We start from the raw sequence: 21,239 nt of genomic DNA on the forward strand, positions 1-21,239 counted from the left end.
CAAATATGAACAGACGAGCCATGGCTACTTGCAAAGTGTCTCCTGTGATCACAGTAACAGCTCTCCCTGGGAATTTTCTTTTCCAGAGTGTGCATCCCCTGCCCCAGGGCTCCAGCAAACAAAGGGCTGGCAGTTTTAAATACGAAGCCCCTTTCTCCTGCACAACAGCATCAATAATATTAATGCTTAGGAATGCATTCTGTGTCCAGTGTGGGAGGGAGGCAAGACAAAAAGATAAAGTGATATGCAAAAATCTATTGAAATTTAAATTCTAGACATTCCCATCTGTCAGCTGCCTCTTTGGGAGGGAGGTATAAATCCCAGAGGGAAGCAGTGATCTTCAGCCCTGCAGCCCCAGGACCATGCAGGTCCCTTGACTGCAGGGGGCTGCACGCTAGAACTCCTTCTCCCCTGGGATTTGGGTGGGAATCCTCACACAAATCCTCCCGGACACAGAAGAGGCTCCCTTTAACAGCTCTGGTTCCCTACACACCCATGACCCTGGAGTAAATCCAATAAAACAGTTTACAACTACGGACCTGGTGCACAGCAAGGTGCAATAGAGACCTCGAGTCAGAGGTTAAAGGGAAACAGAAGTAAAACAATCAGCAAGGAGAGGGAGAGGAGGAAGTATGTTAATTTAATCGGTCTCTGGTTGGCAAGAGAAGTCAACCACTGAGCCAGGGAACCTGCCCAAGGGCACGGATCCCCCAGGATCTTCTCTCTCAGCAAGAACACAGGTCACAACCCGCAGCCAGGGTGTCAAATGAGAGAGTCGTTGGGAATCAGTGACATCAGGGATGTTTTCTCTGGCTACAAACACGATCCCAGGCTGCCCCTCCACAGCAGGAGTCATCTGAGCACCCTGATGGCATCACCCCTGCATCCCCCCTCCATGGGATCAGTCCTGAGCAGGGCACCCCTGCACAGCCTGGCACCAACCAGAGGGTCTGAAGTCTCACAGAATTCCAGAACAGTTTGGAAAGGGACCTCGAAGACCCTCTTGTTCCATGGGCAGGGACACCTTCCACCAGACCAGGTGGCTCCAAGCCCTGTCCAACCTGGCCTTGAACCAGGGACAGGGTATCCACAGCTTCCCAGTGACTTTCCACGCTCACAGTAAGGAATTTTCCCCTAATCCCTCCTCTAAAGCGTGTGCCGAGCGTCTTCCCTGCTGCACGGCCAGAGAGGACCCCCCTCACCCCAGCCCGAGCCACTAATTCCCACATTAAATACCTGGCGAGTTACTAAGCAACAAGTGGGCGCAGGCACCTAAAAATCCTCCTCGGGGGGCCTGGAGTGCCTTACCTGCCCCGCTCGGGTCCCCGCCCGGCTCCGGGAGCGGGTCCGGTCCCCGCGGGCTCCGCTCGGCTCGGGGGATGCGCTCGCAGCTCTGCGGCTCCTGCCAAGCCCCTCCCCGGCCCCGCTCCTCCTCCCGCAGGTGCCTCCTTCCTCCTCCTTCCCTCCCTCCCTCCTTCCCTCCCTCCTCTCTCGGCTCCCGCAGCCGCTGCCCCCCCGCTCCCTCCTGCCGGTTCCCCCCGGCCGCGCAGAGGGCGGAGGATGGGCAGGGAGGGAGGGACGGATGGATGGGCAGCAGCACCCGGCTCGGCTGGGCGAGGGTCTAAACACAGAAATATAAACGAAGGAAGGTCTAAAAAAAAAAAATAAAATCATAAAATAAATAATAATGATAAAATAAAAATAATAAGTAAAAAAAAAATATAAATTAAGGAAGGTCTAAAATAAATATAAGAATGTCTAAATATATCTAAAAATATATACATATACAATATATGGATATACATAACATAGAAATATATATTTTATATATTTATGTGTATATATGCATATAAGCACAGAAAATATATATTTATATATGATGTGTACATACATAATAGATAAAGATATATTTTATGTATTTATGTGCATATACACAAACACAGAAAATACATATTTATATATTTGTATATACATAATATGTAAATATATATTTTATATATTTATGTGTATATACACAATAAGGATAGAAAATATATATTTAAATATGATGCATATGTACTTAATAAATGTACATTTATATATTTATACATATATATACAGGTAAATATATAATATATATATATATATAATATAAATAAAAATAGGTATAAAAATGTAAAGGAGGGGTGACAAGAAGGCTCTGCTCCATGCTGCCAACCACTCGGACACGAGGCCCCGGGCAGAAACTGATGCCTGGAAGTTCCACTTGACTATCAGGAAGAACTTCCTTCCCTGTGCAGTGACAAGCACTGAGCAGGCTGCCCAGCGAGGCTGTGGAGTGTCCCTGAGTGGAGATATTCCAGAACCCTCCAGACACAACCCTGTGCCATGTGCTCTGGGATGAGGTGGGACCAGGTGACCCACTGTTGTCCCCCTCAGCCTGACCCTGCTGTGGTGCTGTGCAGGTCTGACCCTGGCTCTGCCCCATCTAACCCATGGCTCTAACCCTGCTCCTTCACCTCCATCCCACCCATGGCTCTAACCCTGCTCCTTCATCTCCATCCATCCTACCCATGGCTCTAATCCTGCTCCTTCACCTCCATCCATCCTACCCATGGCTCTAATCCTGCTCCTTCACCTCCATCCTACCCATGGCTCTAACCCTGCTCCTTCACCTCCATCCATCCTACCCATGGCTCTAACCCTGCTCCTTCACCTCCATCCATCCTACCCATGGCCATAATCCTGCTCCTTCACCTGCATCCCACCCATGATATCACAGGAGAGGTGTGATGTCATATGATGGATGTGATGTCATAGGGGAGATGTGATGTCACGGGAAGGATGTGATGTCACAGAGGAGGGTGTGATGTCACAGGGGAGCTGTGATGTCATAGGGGAGATGTGATGTCAAAGGGAGGATGTGATGTCATAGGGAGGATGTGATGTCATAGGGGAGTTGTGATGTCACTGGGAGGATGTGATGTCATAGGGAGATGTGATGTCACAGGAATGATGTGATGTCACAGAGGAGATGTGATATCATGGGGAGGATGTAATGTCACAGGGCTGATATGATATCACAGGAGAGGTGTGATGTCATACGATGGATGGAATATCATACAGGAAATGTGATGTCACAGGGGAGCTGTGATGTCACGGGAAGGATGTGATGTCACAGGAAAGGTGTGATGTCACAGGGCAGCTGTGATGTCACGGGGATTTTATGATATCACAAAGGAGGTGTGATGTCATGTGATGGTTGTGACATCATAGGGGAGATGTGATGTCACAGGAAGAATGTGATGTCACAGGGAAGCTGTGATGTCATGGGGAATGTGATGTCACAGGGGATGATGTGATGTCACAGGAAGGATGTGATGTCACGGGGAGCTGTGATGTCACGGGGAGGATGTGACATCACAGGGGAGCTGTGATGTCACAGGGAGGGTGTGATGTCAGAGGTTAGGACGTGACGTCACGGGGATGATATCATATCACAGGAGAGATGTGATGTCATATGATGGATGTGACATCATGGGGGAAATGTGATGTCACAGGAAGGAGGCGATGTCATAGGGGAGCTGTGATGTCACAGGGATGATGTGATGTCATGGGGAGGGCGTGATGTCAGAGGGATGATATGATATCACAGAAGAGATCTGATGTCATATGATGGATGTGATGTCATAGGGGAACTGTGATGTCACATGAAGGATGTGTTGTCACAGGGGAGCTGTGATGTCACAGGGACGATGTGATGTTATGAGGAGCACATGACGTCACCTCCTTCCCCTCCATCCTACCCATGGCTCTAACCCTGCTCCTTCACCTCCACTGGCAGGATGGACTCTCAGCACCTTCCAGCCCTAGGGAAACACACTGGCCAGCAGAGCTGGACTCCCCTTTATCCTTGCCTTTCTCCTTTCCTTCCTCCTTCACACCCCAGAAACTACCGAGGACCCCGTGGTGAGGGCCAGAGCCCAACACCACAAGGGCTGCAGAGATCAGGGGTATATCTGTGCCCCCCCTCACTCACACCGCAAATCCCCACATGTGCACTAAAGGCGTGTGTCAGCATGGCCAGGAGGGAGGGGCAGACTCAGGACATGCCTGAGTGTCCCCACAGAAGCATGTCCCAGCTTGCAGAGCAGGCACAGGCTGGGCCCTGAGCCCACCTGCCCCCACAGCCTTAGGACAGCAGCCAGGGGGTCCCTCTGTTAATCCAGTCAGAGTGATTCCCACTCCCAGGGGCTGTGAACCAGCACAGTCAGGGGCTGCATTGATCACATCACTGCAAACAAACTCCATTAAAAATTCCCCCGGAGTTGTGCTGTTTGAAAGCCAAGCAGAAGGACAGGGCTCGTTTTAGAGTGACCCAGTTCCAGCCCATGTCCAACCCAGCTGTGCCAGGGCAGAGACACCACGGCCTGACCTCACCCCCAGCACTGCCATCCCTACATCAGGAGCAGGGATGAGAGTCAAGGAGGTCAGGTATGCCTCAGCCAAGCCTTCCAGCCTTTTTCTAATGCCACTGAAGCTGTGGCCTTATCTTCATTTATCACTTGAGGACTAAATTCTGCCCTGTGCTTTAACCACTCTGACCTTGAGCCCCCAGTTCACACCAGGCTGGAACCAGCTCATCAACCCCAGGAATTGCTGTCACACACTTTAAAACTGGGATCAATAGATAAAGGTGCACAACCTCAGGGTCACAGGGATTAAGGAGAAATTTGCTTCTCTATATGCAGCCATCTCGATGACCAGGGCAGAACTCCTTTCTGTTGGTGCTCAGCTTTCTCCTCAAGCCAACGTGCTGTTTTCAGGACTGTTTGCTGACTCACATGTCCCGATAACACCCCTTCTCCAGCTCCTTAATGTTGGTGTTTATTGCTGCACTTGTTTTGCTTGGACAATGATCACAGTGTCACAGCGTGTTTTAGCTCAGCAGCCAAGCATGACTCCTAAATCCAATCCTCTATGCACAGTTCCAAACACAAAACCTTCTCCCTGGTACCAACTCACCATTCCAGGAACGTTCTTCCTATTGAGCCTGTTGATAAAAGCTGGTAAATCCCCTAAAACTGGGGAAATGAATACACCAGAAGCCAGGCTGTTCCAAATTTACATGGAAAATGCACACACGATTCCAAACAGCATCCAGGACTTCAGAGCAGCACCACCAATGAGCCACCCAGAACTGCCAGCACGTGTTACATAGGCCCTATATAATTATTTTTTTTCTTTTTAATGCAGGCCAGGCTTGGTTAGGAAGAATCCTCCAAGGCTGATGAACCCTGTTGTGACAAACTGTTCCATTCCCACACTTTCCTGGTGCCCAGTTTCAAACTAAGGCCAGGGGGTGCCCAATCCTATTTTTGCTCTAAATTAAGAGCTGCACTCCCAGTAACACAGAGCTCCCTCAGCTGCAGACTTGGGTTTTACATTTGAAATTACTGCTCTGAGGAGGTATTTCACTACCTGGTGTACAATGACACACCTTTCCCCCACCTGCACTTTTTTCCTGTAAAGGAAAATCCTTAATCCGTGTTAGAAAACACCTTTCTTTTAGGAATGAAACCTGAGCAACCAGGGATGTGGCTCTTCTGCACCTGGACGTTCTGCACCTGCACAGGGGGTCTCTTGCCTGAACAGAACTGGGGTGTCCTCCTGCTGCTTCAGAATATTTGACTGAAACAATAATCATATGTGACCATTTTCTTTTCCTAATTTCTTTTGCCAGACAATTTTAAGCCACTAATTTTTTTTTTTATTAAACAAGTCCAAGAGATACATCCTCCACTACTGAGATGTTCTTCAGCCTGCCACAGAGCAGAGAGGTAGATAATGAAAGTCTTATCTTTTAAATTCAGCTAATAAGCCCAAGCATTTGAAATCACAGACAAAAAAGGTCCGTGTGCCTGTCACAGATGCAATGCTGAACTTTACCCTGTCCTCCAAAAGTTATTTCAGACAGAAGCATTGGGAAGGCAAAGTAACCCAAAGAATGTTATTAGTACAGCCTGTACCTTCTTCCACTTTCTGGTTTTTGCAAATATAACCACTCCAGGAAGCTTCAAGCCATCCTCCGTCTTTAGGCATCAGGCAGCCACTATGTTCCAATGCTGCTTCTGACTCAGCTACATTTATCCTGCAATCAAGTGCTCCTAAAACACACAAACCCCCCCAAATAAACAAAACCTCTTAAAAAGAAAGGTGTTGGAGAGAAACTAAGATTACAGATGAAAGCAGACTGGGGGATTAAAAACCCCCAACAGAGCAGCACATCGTGCAACAGACTGCCATGGAATACCTTAAAATGTGGGATTTGATTCCCAGAGCTGGCGGCAGCCAGGTCTGACATCCAGGTATCTCATGTCACAGAGTGTAGAATCATCAAATCCCAGAATGGTTTGGGTTGGAAGGACCTTAGAGCCCATCCAGTGCCATCCCCTGCCATGGGCGGGGACACCTTCCACTAGCCCACGTTGCTCCAAGCCCCGTCCAACCTGGCCTTGGACACTTCCAGGGATCCAGGGGCAGCCACAGCTTCTCTGGATAAGTCCCTGGCGTGGCCCCACATGGTGAATTAACTGTGGTCACCGAGCTTTGGTAGGTGTAGCCACGGTCTGTCATGGCTTGCAAGAAAAAGATTCCAACTATTCCATTTCCAAGGGTAAAAACACAGTTAGGAACGATGTGATACAGAGGCAAGCAGGTAAGAGAGGACCTGTACTTGCCTTTCCCTCAGCAAAGGTTTCCATGAGAACCAACTGATGAAATTTGGTGCTTCCCACCACAGCTCCGGGATGAAGGAGCACTCCTGTGGCACAAGATCTGCTACCAAACCTGGCAGAGGGAAGTTCACAGCAGCAACATCCCAGGCATGGGCTGATTCCTGAGCTGCAAAGCAAGTCCTAAAGGCCACAGGTCTGATCTGCAGGTGATGAATTCACTGCCAGGGAGAGGGGCAGAGAGGGGGGAGCACCGAGAGGGGTAGAGGGAGCCTTGGCTGCTCATTGAGGATTTCTGATGGAAACACACCACAGATCTTGTCCAAGCAGTGGACAACATGCATTTCTACATGTTCATTTAAGGATCCTCCCAAACACACACCACATCCCTGCCCAAACCATGACCTTCCAAGGAAGCCAAACAAACATTATGGATTTGCCAGTGTATATTCTCCAGCCCCACTCACTTCCAATCTTAATTCCTGGTTTCGCATAGACACTTTCTTGCAGATGTAGCAACATCACTGATCCCTATGGGATGGAATCAGAGCTCCAGCACTCCTTCTTTGTGCACAGAGAAGTGATGCTGTAGCTGCTCAGCCTTTGTGAACTTCCCAGGCCCAGGTTTTAAAGGGAGATTTGGGCTATTCATGGCACAACCCTCGATAAATCCATGTGCCAATGCAAGCAGAGATCAGAGCCATGTGCCACCACCCAAGGTTAAAGCTGCCTCAAGGTATTTGTAAGCCACAACTAATATAGAGAATTATTCAGGAGAAAAGGAGAGGAAAACTAGAGCAGAACAAACTCCCTCTTCCCATGATTCCAAAGCTTTCAGCACAACTGCAGAGTTTTGCTCAAGCCAAGTATTATTAGAGTTAAGTCCCGTTTTGACAGAGCTTGTGAGAAAGGAAGAAACGTAGTTTAAAAATAACAAACCCCTCAACCTGAATACGTGGAGAGTGAGAAAGCAGCACAGAACATGCGAAAAGGAAGTTGGCCTTATTAATAGCACATAGTGCCTTCAACACCTCTGCACTTGGCCAAGTTTCACCCCTTTACTTCACAGTACTCATCCTATTTTGGTGGATTCAACCCCTCCAAGCCCCAAATACCAGGAATGCTTCCATAACAAATATTAATACAGCTTTTTTACCTGCACAAAACACGGGCCTACGCAATTATTTCTGAACTGATGCCTGCAGACTGTTCATGGATCCCTTGTTCCTTTTCTTTTCCAGTTAAATTTCCCCAGGAAACATGGCCAAGACTCACCACAAAATTACCTGACAAAGTGTGAGATGCCTGAAGCTGCTGTTTATGGGTCCAGCTTCTTCCAAAAGCCTCAGTGACCACACACAAGGAGGAACTGCACTCCAGGGAACACAGCAATTCATGTGTCTCTTCCCTCTCCCTGTTCCAGGCACTTCCTGTGCTTTCAGGAGGCGGATTTCCAGGGCTGTAATTACATCAGTAGTGCCTCCCAGTGGGGATGTGGGATATGCTGGGATGGAGCAGGGGATGCTCCTCAACTGGCTGCTGCTCCTCTGCTGCTTCCCCTGGGATCCCCAGAGCTGCCGAAGGACTCCTCTGTCATGAGCCTACACCCCATCAAGAGCTTTAGGGTGGCCTGGTTGGGGTTTTTTTGGGAGATACACTGTGCCAGCTCTGAGTGTGACCTTTTTCAACCTTCCAGCAGACCCAGATATGCCAGGGAAAACCTGAATGCAAACTTGGTGGGAGCTGGAGACTGAGGCTCCTTCCCTGACACCTCACCTGGGCCTTCCTGGGATTGCAGAGAGGAGCCGAAAGGTCACCAGAGCCACCACCTGCCTCAGCTTGCACCTCGAGGTTACACCAGACAACACCCCTGTGCTCAGCTGAGCCCTGGAAAGCACATGGCTCTTGTTCCTGGAACCACACAGGCTCCACTCCCTGCGGGCTGGGAGGGCTCAAGCAGGGCCTGGACAGGTTAGAAAATTCTGACTTCAGCTAAAAAAGAATATATAAATGAAACAGCAGAACCAAACTATATCTTCATCTTCTTCCCAGGTCTCTGCAGATGCCTTTTTGGTTCAGTCCAGCTTCTCTCCTGCTCTTCCCCCAAAGGATGGGTCTCCTGCCCTCCTGCCTCTGCCACGGCTTCCCCTGGACCCTCCAGACACAGCACCAACCCCCAGATCCTGCTCTTCTCCTCCAGGCTCCCAAAGCCAGGCCTCTGGAAGAAAATGTCAGCCAACTCGCTCCCAAGTGGCTGAGAAGCACCCAGGCAGTTCCAGAGCACCCAGAAATGTCACAGGAACAGGGGCTAGCTCAGCTGCAGATCCTGCACCAGCTACAAACATCACCCAAACTCCAGTCTGTGGGCAAGAAACACAACCAGGGGTGCCTAGAAAGCACCAAAGTGGACTTTGGGGCTTACTGCCATTGTCAGAAAACATCTGCACTGTTAAAGGATTAAAGGATTAAGGAAAAATACATTGACTTCTAATACCTCATGTCCTTAGAAACTTGGTGAAATACTTCAAATTCTTGCTCTTCTCTCACTTAGGTGTTACCCAAGGTTTATACATTTTATTGAGGTAGACAGGAAAAGCATTTCAGATTTGCCACTGCAGAACTAAATTCAAAAGCAAGTTCCATATAAAAACACATTCTCATTGATAGAGTGCAGAAAAAATACTTAAGACTTTTTAACTCTAAAACCTGCTCCAGGTAAATCACTGCTTGTCCCAGTTTGGTGAAGAACTCCCAAAACTGTAACTCCTTGGTACCTGCATCCATAATGCACCTGCAATTCTCTTCAAATGCTAAACTATGGAGCAACCTCAGGAATCCTCAAGTGGATTTTCAGGCACATATTCAGGACGTGCTCTCCTGCAGAGGGGGAATGGAGAAAGCTGAGAGTGACTCCTCAGTGCCAGGCAGGACAGATGCTGCTGTTGGGATGCTCCCCCATCCCCAGCCCTCCTTGCCCAGGACACACAGAGCCTGTCATGCACATTCCTGGCCATCTCTTCCCAGCACACAGGAGCAGGGAGCTGTTCTCCTCAACTCCTACTCTTCCGGTAGGATCACAGATTTCATGGTGCACATTCCATGGAGCACCAGATGAATCCTGGATATAGCAGCACTTTCACAGCTCAGCCCACAGCTCTCATCCCTTTCTATTTCTGCCAAAAAACGGGAAGCAATGAAAGGAGGAAGAATCACTTGAAACAAGGGAGGCAAGAGAAGACTCCAAGGAAATGAAAAACTAAGGAAAATGCTGCTGCAGTTCTGATTTGAACTTCAAAGACCTAAAAAGACTAACCAATCTCAGAGTTGTGAAGTAATCCCCTTCTCCTAAAACCAGGTAATTACTGGAGCAATTCCCAGTCAATAGTATCAGAACTCACTGCACTGAGAGCAAACAATGCAACTATGGAAGGTGAAGTTGCACATTCCTGATGTATCCGAGGCACAAACTACCAGCAAAATAATAGTCTTTTTTTTATAAAGCAAGCATCCAGCACTTATTATGGGAGTGAAATAAAGCCCTAAAGCCTAGTTTAAAAATAAATCCGCCTTTGGTGACTTTAGGAGGTACAATGGGAAGCCAGACAAGGATTTCAGCAGAGGCAGAGCTTTACACATAAACCACAAGAAGAGTTGCAGTCAGTTGAAATACAATTAGAAGAGATGCCTGGCACTTAGCAAGCACTTAAATCACTGGACTGCACAAGCACTGGCCTCTTTAATAAACTGAAATGTTATACCAGTTGTTGGATAGCAGGATATGCCTCTCCTAAAATTCCACTTATTTTTTTCCAAGCACTCAAGAGAAACCAAAGTCCAGGTATGATTTAACAAAACAAATACATTGAAATGCCTGTTGTCAAACACCTCTCAGTAAGTGAGGAGGAATTTGTTTATGTCCCAGGGACATATCTCAGCTCCTCAGTTCCACTGGAACACTTTAATTTTACCTAATGCTACTTTGGAAGAGCTGCAGAGCGTTGTCATGGCAATGCCAACACAACACAGTTGTTTTGTGCTCTCTCTGCATCTGGGCACATTTACACTGCCAGAAAGCTGCAGCATTTAACCACATCTCTCCTCTCTTATTCAAGCAAGTCCTTTCTTCCACAACGTGATCACAGAGGGTTTGGAACCCTCTTTGGATAGATCTCTCTGAGGCCCAAATTGAAAGCCTGGGGAAAGAAGAACACTTTATATTTAGAAATTCAGCAGCTGGAGGGGTAAAAGAAGCTAAATTCTGATACACAGATTAATATCCACGTGGCTACTGGTACACAAAGGTGTTAAGCATCACCCCCAAGATTTGGGCTCAATGAATCTGCACGAAATCACCAGCAGGAAATCTGCCTGTGAGAAGGTGGATGCTCAGAAACAGGTTTCTGCCCAACAGATTTTAATATAAAAAAATTCAGAACACACTATTTCAACTACATCTACCTTCTGTCAGCAAAGCTAGGGAGTTAGTGAGGGGTTACTGCTACAACACACGGGGTTAGACTTGGTTAGGACAGAGATGGTGCACAAGAGGCTCTACCTGAGCTCAGGTGGGGCTGGTTCAGAGCCTGGGTAACATGTGCAGAGCCTGGTTTTACACCATCCACCTCCAGATCTGCACATGGGGCACGGTAGGGCAAGGGGCAGAGGGATAGACACAAGGCAAGAGCAAGGACACAGTTAAATTAAATATCTCCTGCAGGAGACCAACAATTCAACATGGAAAGACAGCAACTGGAGAAATGCAGAGTTGAGTGATGGGCACGAAGAGCTGTTGCTTCTCTGGCTTGTTCCAGGCCTGAACTATCCCTACCTGACAATGTCTGTGTGCAAAAAGGAGTGGGAGTGAAGTGACACACTGAGCTCACAGGATGGGCAGCAAAGAAAGAGGAGGTGAGCTGAAATGAGCTGGGTGAGCCCCCAAATCTGAGCTGAAATGAGGTCAGTGAGCCCCAAATCTGAGCTGAAATGAGGTCAGTGAGCCCCCAAATCTGAGCTGAAATGAGGTCAGTGAGCCCCAAATCTGAGCTGAAATGAGGTCAGTGAGCCCCCAAATCTGAGCTGAAATGAGGTCAGTGAGCCCCCAAATCTGAGCTGAAATGAGGTCAGTGAGCCCCCAAATCCCCAGAAACTGGAGCTGCTGAGGAGGAAGGATGCCTGAAGAGCTGGGCTTGGAGCTGGCTCAGGTGTGACCACAGCGTATCCAGGCTAATTCCCAATTCCAGTCCCATGGCAGGGGGTGGAACAAGATGATCTTTAAGATCCCTCCCAGCTCAGAGAAGTCTGGGATTCTGGGATTGGGTGAACACTCTCAAGAGAGTTTTCACTGTAAAAAGAGTTAAAAAATTATATAAAAAGGATGCCAGTTTAGGGTGGCAAATGCTGGTGGAAGAATCAGTGATTTTAAAAGCACAGCTTGCCCAGGAATGGCCTTTGGGGTGCTTGGGAGACCAAGGACCTTGAGTTTGTTGTCAGGGGCACTTTGTCCCACTCACAAACCCTGTTTCAGCCCTTGCCTCCCTATCCAGAGCTCAGCTCATTTATCTGGGGAAGCCAAGGGCCAAAAAAGAACTTCAGTGTCTAAAAACTTCCTCACGAGCCCAGAAAGGAACTTCCCCCTCCACCAGCAAAGCCTGAACAGGACCCCAGAGCTTCCACACTTCAAAAATACATGGATGTATGAAATCCTGGATGAATTCCTGGGAGCAGAACCACGCTCTCTGGTACACAGGGATGTTATGAACAGCAAGCACAGTGCAGAGCAGGGATGGCAGGATGTGGCTCCTGAGCTCTCAGTGGTGCTCTGGGAGCAGCCCCAGCCAAGTTTCTAATCTCTGTGGCAATTCCATGACTCACAAAGGGCCATGGCTGTCAAAAGGAATTAACTTCCCAGGAAAAACAAGAAGAATCACTAATAGGCCTTGCACCTCTGAGCAGAAATATCAGAGCTCTGCTCTGGTGTTGAAATCTTCCTTCTCACAAACAGCTCCGAGGGGAGGGGGGTGAACACTGACCCCTCAGGTTGCATTAAGCAACCAGAAATGTGGCCATGCCTTGTTTTCATGTTAAAAACCTGGAAAAAAAAACCTGCCTGAAAAAAACAGACAGGCTAAAACCCTGCCTAAAAAACAGACAGGCTTAAACTCTGCCTGAAAAAAAGAGACAGGCCTAAACCCTGCCTGTGTTACCTGAATTTAACTGCTACTGATCCTTAGCAGGAATTGCATCTTTGAAGGGCTCATGGACTCAAGAACCTTCACTATAGGAGTGGGAAAAAAATCAGGAAAATCTTTTCCCCATACCTGTGTCTCCAAGGGAAACTTCTTGGATCTTACAAGAATTTGCTATTCTGATTCCTCCCAAACTTTGTGGCAGTTTATTTATTTATTTATCACTGGATATGGCCAGTCATAACAATAAAGTTTTACCTTTATTCTTAAAAAACTCCATCCCAGTTTAACTGTTCCCTGGCTCTTGTTGGTTTGTGAATGTGCAGTGGAAGAAGCCTTCCTGTCCATGATATATCTGACACTCAAATGCTGTTTTCCCTCCCGGATCTCTCTCCCTTTCTGGCCAGAGGCATCTGATAATCTTGGCACACGCTCAGGAAGTTGAGTCCTCACACCAGAAACAAGTTTGCTGCCAAAAAACATTCTTGTCCTGGAGGAAGCATTGGGAATGGGAAGCACATCTCCGTTTCCCACATTACAGGGGTATCAGCACAGTCTCCATGCAACAGGCTGAAGGTGGGTATGTGCTTGGGCAAAAAATATATATGCACATGAATATTATATATGTTACAATATATCTATGTACAGATTTGCATACCCAGTTTTAAGACTCATTTATGAAATCCAAACACCATCCCAGGGGGAGCTGATTTGTGGAAACGAGGCCTTTACTGCAAAAACTGATGAATCTCCAGAAACAGCCCCGGGTTTTATTGACAACAGGCTTTGCTGGGACGTTCAGAGCAGCACCAGCAGGATCTAAAAAGGACCATGGCAACATAAAGCAGGACTCGGGATAAATAATCCACTTAATAGTTCACTTGGGGCACTGAGAGATGCTGAGCACAAACAGCATTCCCTGATCTTCAAAAAGAAAAAGGAATCTTGGCCTCTGAAAACTGCCAAGTCTAACAAACACTGAAAGCCATGTTTAAATCCACTCCATCACCCATTTTTACCTTCTCTTTCTTTCACACTGACATTCATATTTAGTTGCCTGGCACTTAAATTCCTTCTTTTTAATCTTTTCAATCATTTTATGGATTCAAAATGATTCTCTGACCTCCAGAAAAGAGTTAAAATCAGCTTTGCTGTTTCCCTGCTGTATTATTTTAAGTCCAAAGAGCCTTTAAAAAGCTTAGAATAAAGGGTTGTTTGGGTTTCCCTAATATCCTTCAGGGCATCAGTGCTACTGACCTGAATGTACAGAAGAAAAAGAAGGGGAAGAAAAGGAGACACAGAGAAACAGGGAAAGAATGAAAGAGGGAAAAAGGAATCAGTGAAAACGTACAAGGGGGGAAGTAGCTCCAGGATGCTGGACGGGCTCCATGGGCTGGGGAGACTGGGAAGGGATCATTAAACACAGGGAAAAAAACAAACAAAAAACAGTTGGTTAAAACACATCCCCAGTAAAAATAGGCTCATTTCATACAAAGACCAGCTGGGTTATACACAATACAACCATGGCCCCAATCCTTCAAGTTGGTTGGGGTTTTATTCCCTAAACTCTTTGGGAATTCTTTAGGATCCAGGAATTCCCACCCAGCATGTCCCAGCTTGAAAAAAAACAAACATTTTGCATGTTTGACCTCTCAGCACAGGGCCCATCCCTGCCCAGGCTTTGCTATATATTGAATTTTCCTCCACTTCTATTGGTGCTCAAGCAAACAACTGCTTTTTCTTGCTCTTCATCCAGTGCAAAAAGAGAAATAATCGCCTTAGAATTTTTCTCTGAGATACCTGAAATTATCTTGAGACATCTCAGAATTTTTCTGAGAATAATTTGTCAGCAAAAGGTGTTCCTCCTGAAAATCAGGAATTGCAGAGAAGGTAGATTTAGCTCTGCCTCACCCCCAAGTGCTAATTTGGATTTTTGGATGGAAGAGAGAAAGTCCAGGAAAGGCGTGGATGTGGCACTGGGGGCCACGGTCAAGTGGACTAATGGCTGGACTGGATCATCTCAGAGGGCTTTTCCAACCTCAGGAATTCCATGAACCCATGATTCCCAGTGAACCCTGGGATTCCATGGGCAGGTTAGCCTTGACCTGCTGAAATCTCCATTGGCTCGATCCTGGGGGCTTTTCTTGGAAAACCCTGGGGGCTTCCACAACTTTGGGCAATCCCTGCAGCACCTTCCAAAGGCACAGAGAAGCCTCCTAAGGAAGCATTTCCATACTCCCACTGTTGGCCTCTCCTCCCAAATCCCTGTCCATGCCACCCAGGAAAGGTGTGTCCAGGTAGGATTGAACAAAACAGAGACACTGAAACACCCCTTGTCAAACACCTCTCAGTGAGGGAGGAGGAATCTGTTTGAGCTCCAGCCCTGCAGGAGCACAGGGACCAGGATTCCTGCAGGATTGGTGCTGAGCTCTGAGCTCTGCCAGGGACCAGGATTCCTGCAGGATTGGTGCTGAGCTCTGCCAGGGACCAGGATTCCTGCAGGATTGGTGCTGAGCTCTGGCAGCCCTGGAAGCACAGTCTGTGTCTCCTGCTGGCAGCCCTGAGCTCATTCCCTGTTTCCCTGCTGGACATGGATGCCTGTCCTGGCTCAATAAATTTGCACTCGATTCAGCTTTAATGAGACAGTTGCATGAACGCCAAACAACTGGTTTGTTTACATCAGATTAACAAGACTGGTACTAATTATGTCCATTTAACTTCCCATATTTTCCTTATAAAAGCACTAATTAAGACATGATGCTCTCATTGGTGTCAAATGGCTGTTCAACCCAGGCAGAATTTAAGTTTTATTTGCACCTTCTTATTCTTCCCAATTTTTATTAAAATAAAAACCCAATCACAATGTTTTTTATCCTGTTTTTTTATCCTGGTTGTTAATCCACAGCCAGGCTCTGAGGAGCCTGTTTTGATTCCAACAGCTCTAACACAGTGAATGTAACTCAATTTGCATTTTTGCAGTTAAAATGAATTCATTCAGCACTGCCCAGAGTCTGCAGCAGGTCAGGACAGAGCCTGTTGCTGAGCCAGACCTAAATTTCAGTCCTCCTGAAGTTCAGTGGATTATTTGTGCTGGGTGTGCTGACCCGGATAAATCTGTTATTGATGTTTTAAAAAAGAAAATTAGTCATTTATAGCAGCTTGTAATACTGACAGGTCCCCTTTACTGTGTCCTTAATCCTGCATTGTAGGAGTGCCTTTACCTGTTAAACCTAAATTAAATGAGAGAATGAGACAGGAATCTGTAAACTCCTCCATAAAGTTGGCAGAGCTGCTGGGTTATTCATTCTTTGTCCTAAAGGAGCCTGAGGAACTGGTGAGAAGGACCCCTGAAGCTTTAAAAATGATGATTTTTTTGGAGTGGAGGGTGAAAAAAGTGAGATATTACCTCCTTCTCCCCCATTTCTTCCCTTCAGCTCTGAGAGCCCCAGTGCAAGGTGCAGCTTTATTCTGTGTTCCCCCACTGAAATCAGCTGCTCCCCAGTAAAAACTGTGTCCAGAACCTCCCCCAAATGACCCCCCCAAGGCCCGTGCAGGGAAGTTTGGTCCCAGCAAGACGCTGCTTGTTAGGACAAGACAGGAAACAAAGTGATGTGTGAGGGGAGGGTGAGATGGGGGTTAAATACTGTTAAACTACGACTATCCAGAATTACGAGAGAGGACAGACTGGGACAGAGAGCTGAGGAGTTGCTGCCTGTGCCAAGAGGATGAGTGGGGACAATGTGAACACACAGACAGAAACACACTGTTCCCAAAAAAAGACCAACCAGAGATGGACAGAAGGGAATGGGAAGAGTCAACACAGCCAGAACCTACAGGCAATGCCCAAACGTTACTTAGAAGGAACAAACAGAGCAGCAATTCCCATTTTTCCTTCTGAGTAGCACAATGAATATTTTAAAGATTCATTTCTCACCAAATATCTAAAATTCAAATGCAACCTTTATCCTGGATCTCTAAAGATCTTCCTAAACACGAGCTGATTCCATCTATTGTGGCACTGAAAGTCAGCTAAATTGACAGTATCAGCTAGGACATATTACAATATGTCCTACATATTGTAAATACAACAATTTAGGCTGAGAAGTTATTACAGTATTGTATCTGAGTAAAAATAGTGGAAGAATTCAGAAAAAAGGAAAGCGCTCAATAAATGTGGGGTTTGATGAGCCCACAGAACCTTACTGGATCTTTACAGGGGTTTTTACATAAATAGAAAGAATCAGGAAGGCAGTTTGCATCCCAACTGGAAAAAAAAAGCATTTTCTTACAGGACTGAACATGAACAAAACAAGGGTACAGGCTCAGCCCAATACTGGGGGCAAATACCACTCAACAGGTACCTTCCAGCACCTCCTGAATCCAAACTTCATTGTTAAATACATTTCATAGTTGACTCAAGGCAAAACGAATATTCTTTCTTATTATTTTGACTATTCAGAATGGAAAAATGTTTTCCTGCATGGTCCATTTTCTCTCCCTTGTCTCAGCCCTGGCTGCACCACCACTGGTGCAAGCATATCCTTCCACAGGCAGTGAAAACAGTGTTTAAAAGCGGAGTCTGCCCTCAGTCCCAACCCTCGTCTCCCATTCCCTGTGTTCCATTCCCATCTGAACTGCATTAGAGCCCACTGCAATATTTCATGGTTCTATTAAAATGCTGTCCCCACCACTTGTGCACATCAAACCCTCTAATTAGAAATAATAATAGAAACCCAGGGCAGGAAGTTCTTTGCTTTCCATCTGCTTTTCATCAGGTTCCTCAGCCCAGCCAGATCCAGGGACAGTCAACCAGCATGTGCTTGGAAATTCCTTAGTGGCAAAGAGCTTCACTCTGTAGACACAGTGTCCTGGATGCTCTGCACATCATATTTGGATTAAAGAAAATAAAGTTGGCTTGTTATAAGTAGGGCTTATCAAGGCCAGATCTAAAACTTCCCATTAATTCAAAATGAAATAACCCTGATAATGTCAAGTGAGGACAACAGCTCCAAGTGAGACTTTTAGGGAAGTCTCTGATCCTTGGGAAAAGTCAATCTGGTATTTTAAACAGAGGTAAAGAGGGGAAATAACTGATGTGGATATTTAAGTGTATGAGAAACCCCCTGTCTGTTTAAGCCATGGATTAGAACACATGAAATGCATGGAATATGGGTGAGGGAAGTGCATTATCCCATGAATACTGGATATTATTATGCCATGGATATTGGAATGGCAATGCCGTTCCCTGGTGAGGCTCTGGAGGATGCCCTTGGGAAGATCCACTTTCCCATTTGGCAGCAGTGCTCCTGAAGCCACTCAGGGTGCTCCAGCACCTCATTCCTGCCCCGTGTCACCTTCCTGGGCTGTGCTGGCACACGACAGCCCAGGAGCTGGAGCTCCTTCCTCCCCTCCATCCTCTCACCCTCCTGGATTTCACAAGCACTTTCCCTCCAGGCAGAGAATTCCTTGAGTCTCCAGCACCACATCCAATGAGCCTTAACCGTGGGAACCTCCTCCCTGACTCCTTCTTGCTCCCACCAACTTCTGCAGCATTCAAGGAAGAGTCTCCAGACTCCTCCTCCCCCACCCAAGAGCTGTTAATTCCCAGGAGGAAAAGCAAGAACACACAATGCACCAAAAAGATCCTACCAGGAATCTGTGTGCAGAGTAGGGGCAGGCTAGGATCACAGAAGGAGCTGCACCATCACTCCAGCATTCCTCACATCTGGAAGCTCATTAGTGCTCTCCTGAGGAGCCTTTAATTGCACCCCCAGAGAGCCCCAGGGCGGGCAGCAGGGCAGTCTCAGACTGGGCAGCATCTCCCAGCTCAGGACTTTGAACAGGACCTGGGCTCTTGGTGACAACTTTATACCAAACATCTCCCAGGCTGAGGGAGGAGATCCACCCCAGGGGTCATCAGAGCCAAAGGGGATCTGTTCATGTGCAGGTCCACAGGTCCATCATCTCCCAGCAGGGCAGAGCAGACACTGCTCCCCAGCAGCTCCAGCTAATCCCCTGCCTGAGCCAGGTTTAAAAATAAACCCTTGCTCATGGTTGGATCCACTGGCCTGGCCTGTGGTTATTTTACATTTAAAGTTGTCCCTGCCTGCTCCAGGGTTGGGCAGTTGCCCTGCCTGAAGTCGCCCTGCCTGGAGGGTAGATCCTGGATCCAGGGAATGCCCACCTGCTGCAGCCATGGATCCCTGTGCCACTGACTGCAGCAAATGCATCTGTACATTCCCAGGAATACATAGGCTGGAGGTGCCAGTGGCTGGGAACACCATTCCCCTGAACTGCCAGCTCTCCTGAGCACACCCAGAGCACTCACAGCTCAGGACCACGACTTTCCACCACTGGACCCAAACTCCCAAGCTTTGATCTGATAAAATACATTTATTTCCCTTAGAAAAAGACACACTTCTGAATTGCATCTATTTGTCTTAAAGTATCAAGTCAGCAATCTTCTAAGATAAGGAACACCATTGAAATAGAGAAGAGTAATGAAAAGAACACCAGTTCAACACCAACTCAACTTGCCAGCTGAATAACATTTTAAGAAAGATCTGCAAATTCAAACTGCTTCTCTTGATACAAAAGATATACAGAAATATCTTTATCTATAATAATATATAGTTTTAGAAATTTCAGAATTAAACAAAAGCTTCACCTCCAGTAATTTCTGCAGAGATCTCAGGCCAGTACAACTAAGTGTGCTCCCTTCCAGTGCACACTGGAAGCATGAGAAGGTTGACAGTAAAATCAGATCCAAAATCTCATTCTCTATTTATTATTCCTTTCCTCAGCAGAGCTTGGGATTAACTTGCCTGTATTTCACACAGAACTGTCCAGAAGGCAGGGAGAAGTAGATGGAGCCACACACCCAGAGCACAGCAATCAGCATTCCAAGTTCTGTTATATCCAACTTTCTCCATCAGTCCTCAAACACAAGGAACCTTCCAGTACCAAATTAATCTATTCCATCTCAGTCAGCAAAAAACATTCTGTTTGTGCATGTTCTGAACAAAAAAAACCTGACATGCAACACTCTCTGCACACCAGAACTGAAATCTCAATTACAGACTGCTCAAAGTATCTTAAGTTCTTTACAAGCTTAAAATCTCTCAAGTCAGGCAGGAGAGGGGTGTTGATGTGAGTTTACACAACAAGGGAAAGACATTTAACAGTGGGAGAGGAAATGTGGGTGACCAACACAGAGGGAACATGGCACGTGTGGAGGGTGATCAGCACACATGATAATGTACAGGAGATACTGGACACAGAACAGCACAAAGACAGCTCCATTTCAGGTCCCTGCAGCCAAAAAGGAGATTTCCATACCTGGTTTGGGCACCGAGTTGGTCACGGACTGAGGAACTTTGTCGTTAATGAGTTCAACACACTCACTGGGGAAAAATCCAACCTGTGGGGAAACACAAGGGGGCAGAACATTGGGTGTATGATCTGAACTGTTCAACCAGCAACTGCTAATTCAATATGTCCCCTGAATTCCCCTGGCCTGATGCCCCATAACATTATCCATCATCAAATGACCAGCATGAGAGAAATAACTTCTCAAATTAGTTACCACAGTTATTTAGTATTTATCAAAAAAAGCCAAAAGTTCTACAAACCAAATCATTAGTCCTGTAAAATATGATTTTATAAGTTTGGTTTCTGAGCTTGTACACAGGACAGAGATATTCAACTTGCACCAAGTGTCTACACCCCCTTAGATCTCGAGTGGAACTCAGACAGAAAGGCTTTAGCTGGGTTTGCTGGAGGTCTCTGACAGAAATTTAATGAGAGAACAAGATGTGTCAGCTCTCAGCATCACCTCAGTTATCTCTACTCAAACCTCACTGACACCTGATCTTTTTCACTGCCAAAACACAACACTCACAAGCACTTTAACATTTTATCCCCTTAGAAAACTGAAATCAAATATGGACCAATGAATTTGCATGGTGTGGTCCCATTACAGAAAAAAAGGTGCTTTCTTATTTGCTAAGTCAGGAGAAGGCATTCTGCAGACACAAAGCTCTGCTGTGTCCTTGCCTCACTGCCTGACCTGCTCAGTGTGGGTAACAAGGGAAGTGTTCAAATGGAGCACATTTAAAAACCTGCTAAAGTTCAGTGAGGGTTAGGGCAATTGAATTCAATTCAGTCCTAGAACTGAGAACAAGTTTAATAAAAGATACATGGAGTGAAATGAGTCCTATGTTTGTAGGAATCCAGTGATCTGAGTGGAAATAAAATATTTAGAGGAGAGTAGGATGCAGCAAAGGAATCTCTACTACGAGCCAGGACTCCTGGTGTGCTCTTGGATCTGCTTTGGATCATG

At 46.7% G+C, this 21,239-nt stretch overlaps 1 protein-coding gene across 1 annotated transcript in view; it reads right to left on the bottom strand.

The window, feature by feature from the left end:
* ARHGAP32 (Rho GTPase activating protein 32) overlaps positions 1 to 21,239 on the bottom strand; it is a 184,284-nt gene that overhangs the window by 44,055 nt on the left and 118,990 nt on the right. Inside the window, 1 exon segment of the mRNA XM_032709480.1 lies at positions 20,237 to 20,318. Coding sequence (XP_032565371.1) covers positions 20,237 to 20,318 — 82 coding nt within the window.

Source organism: Chiroxiphia lanceolata, chromosome 23 (assembly GCF_009829145.1).
Source record: "Chiroxiphia lanceolata isolate bChiLan1 chromosome 23, bChiLan1.pri, whole genome shotgun sequence".
In the NCBI taxonomy this organism is placed as follows: Eukaryota; Metazoa; Chordata; class Aves; order Passeriformes; family Pipridae; genus Chiroxiphia; species Chiroxiphia lanceolata.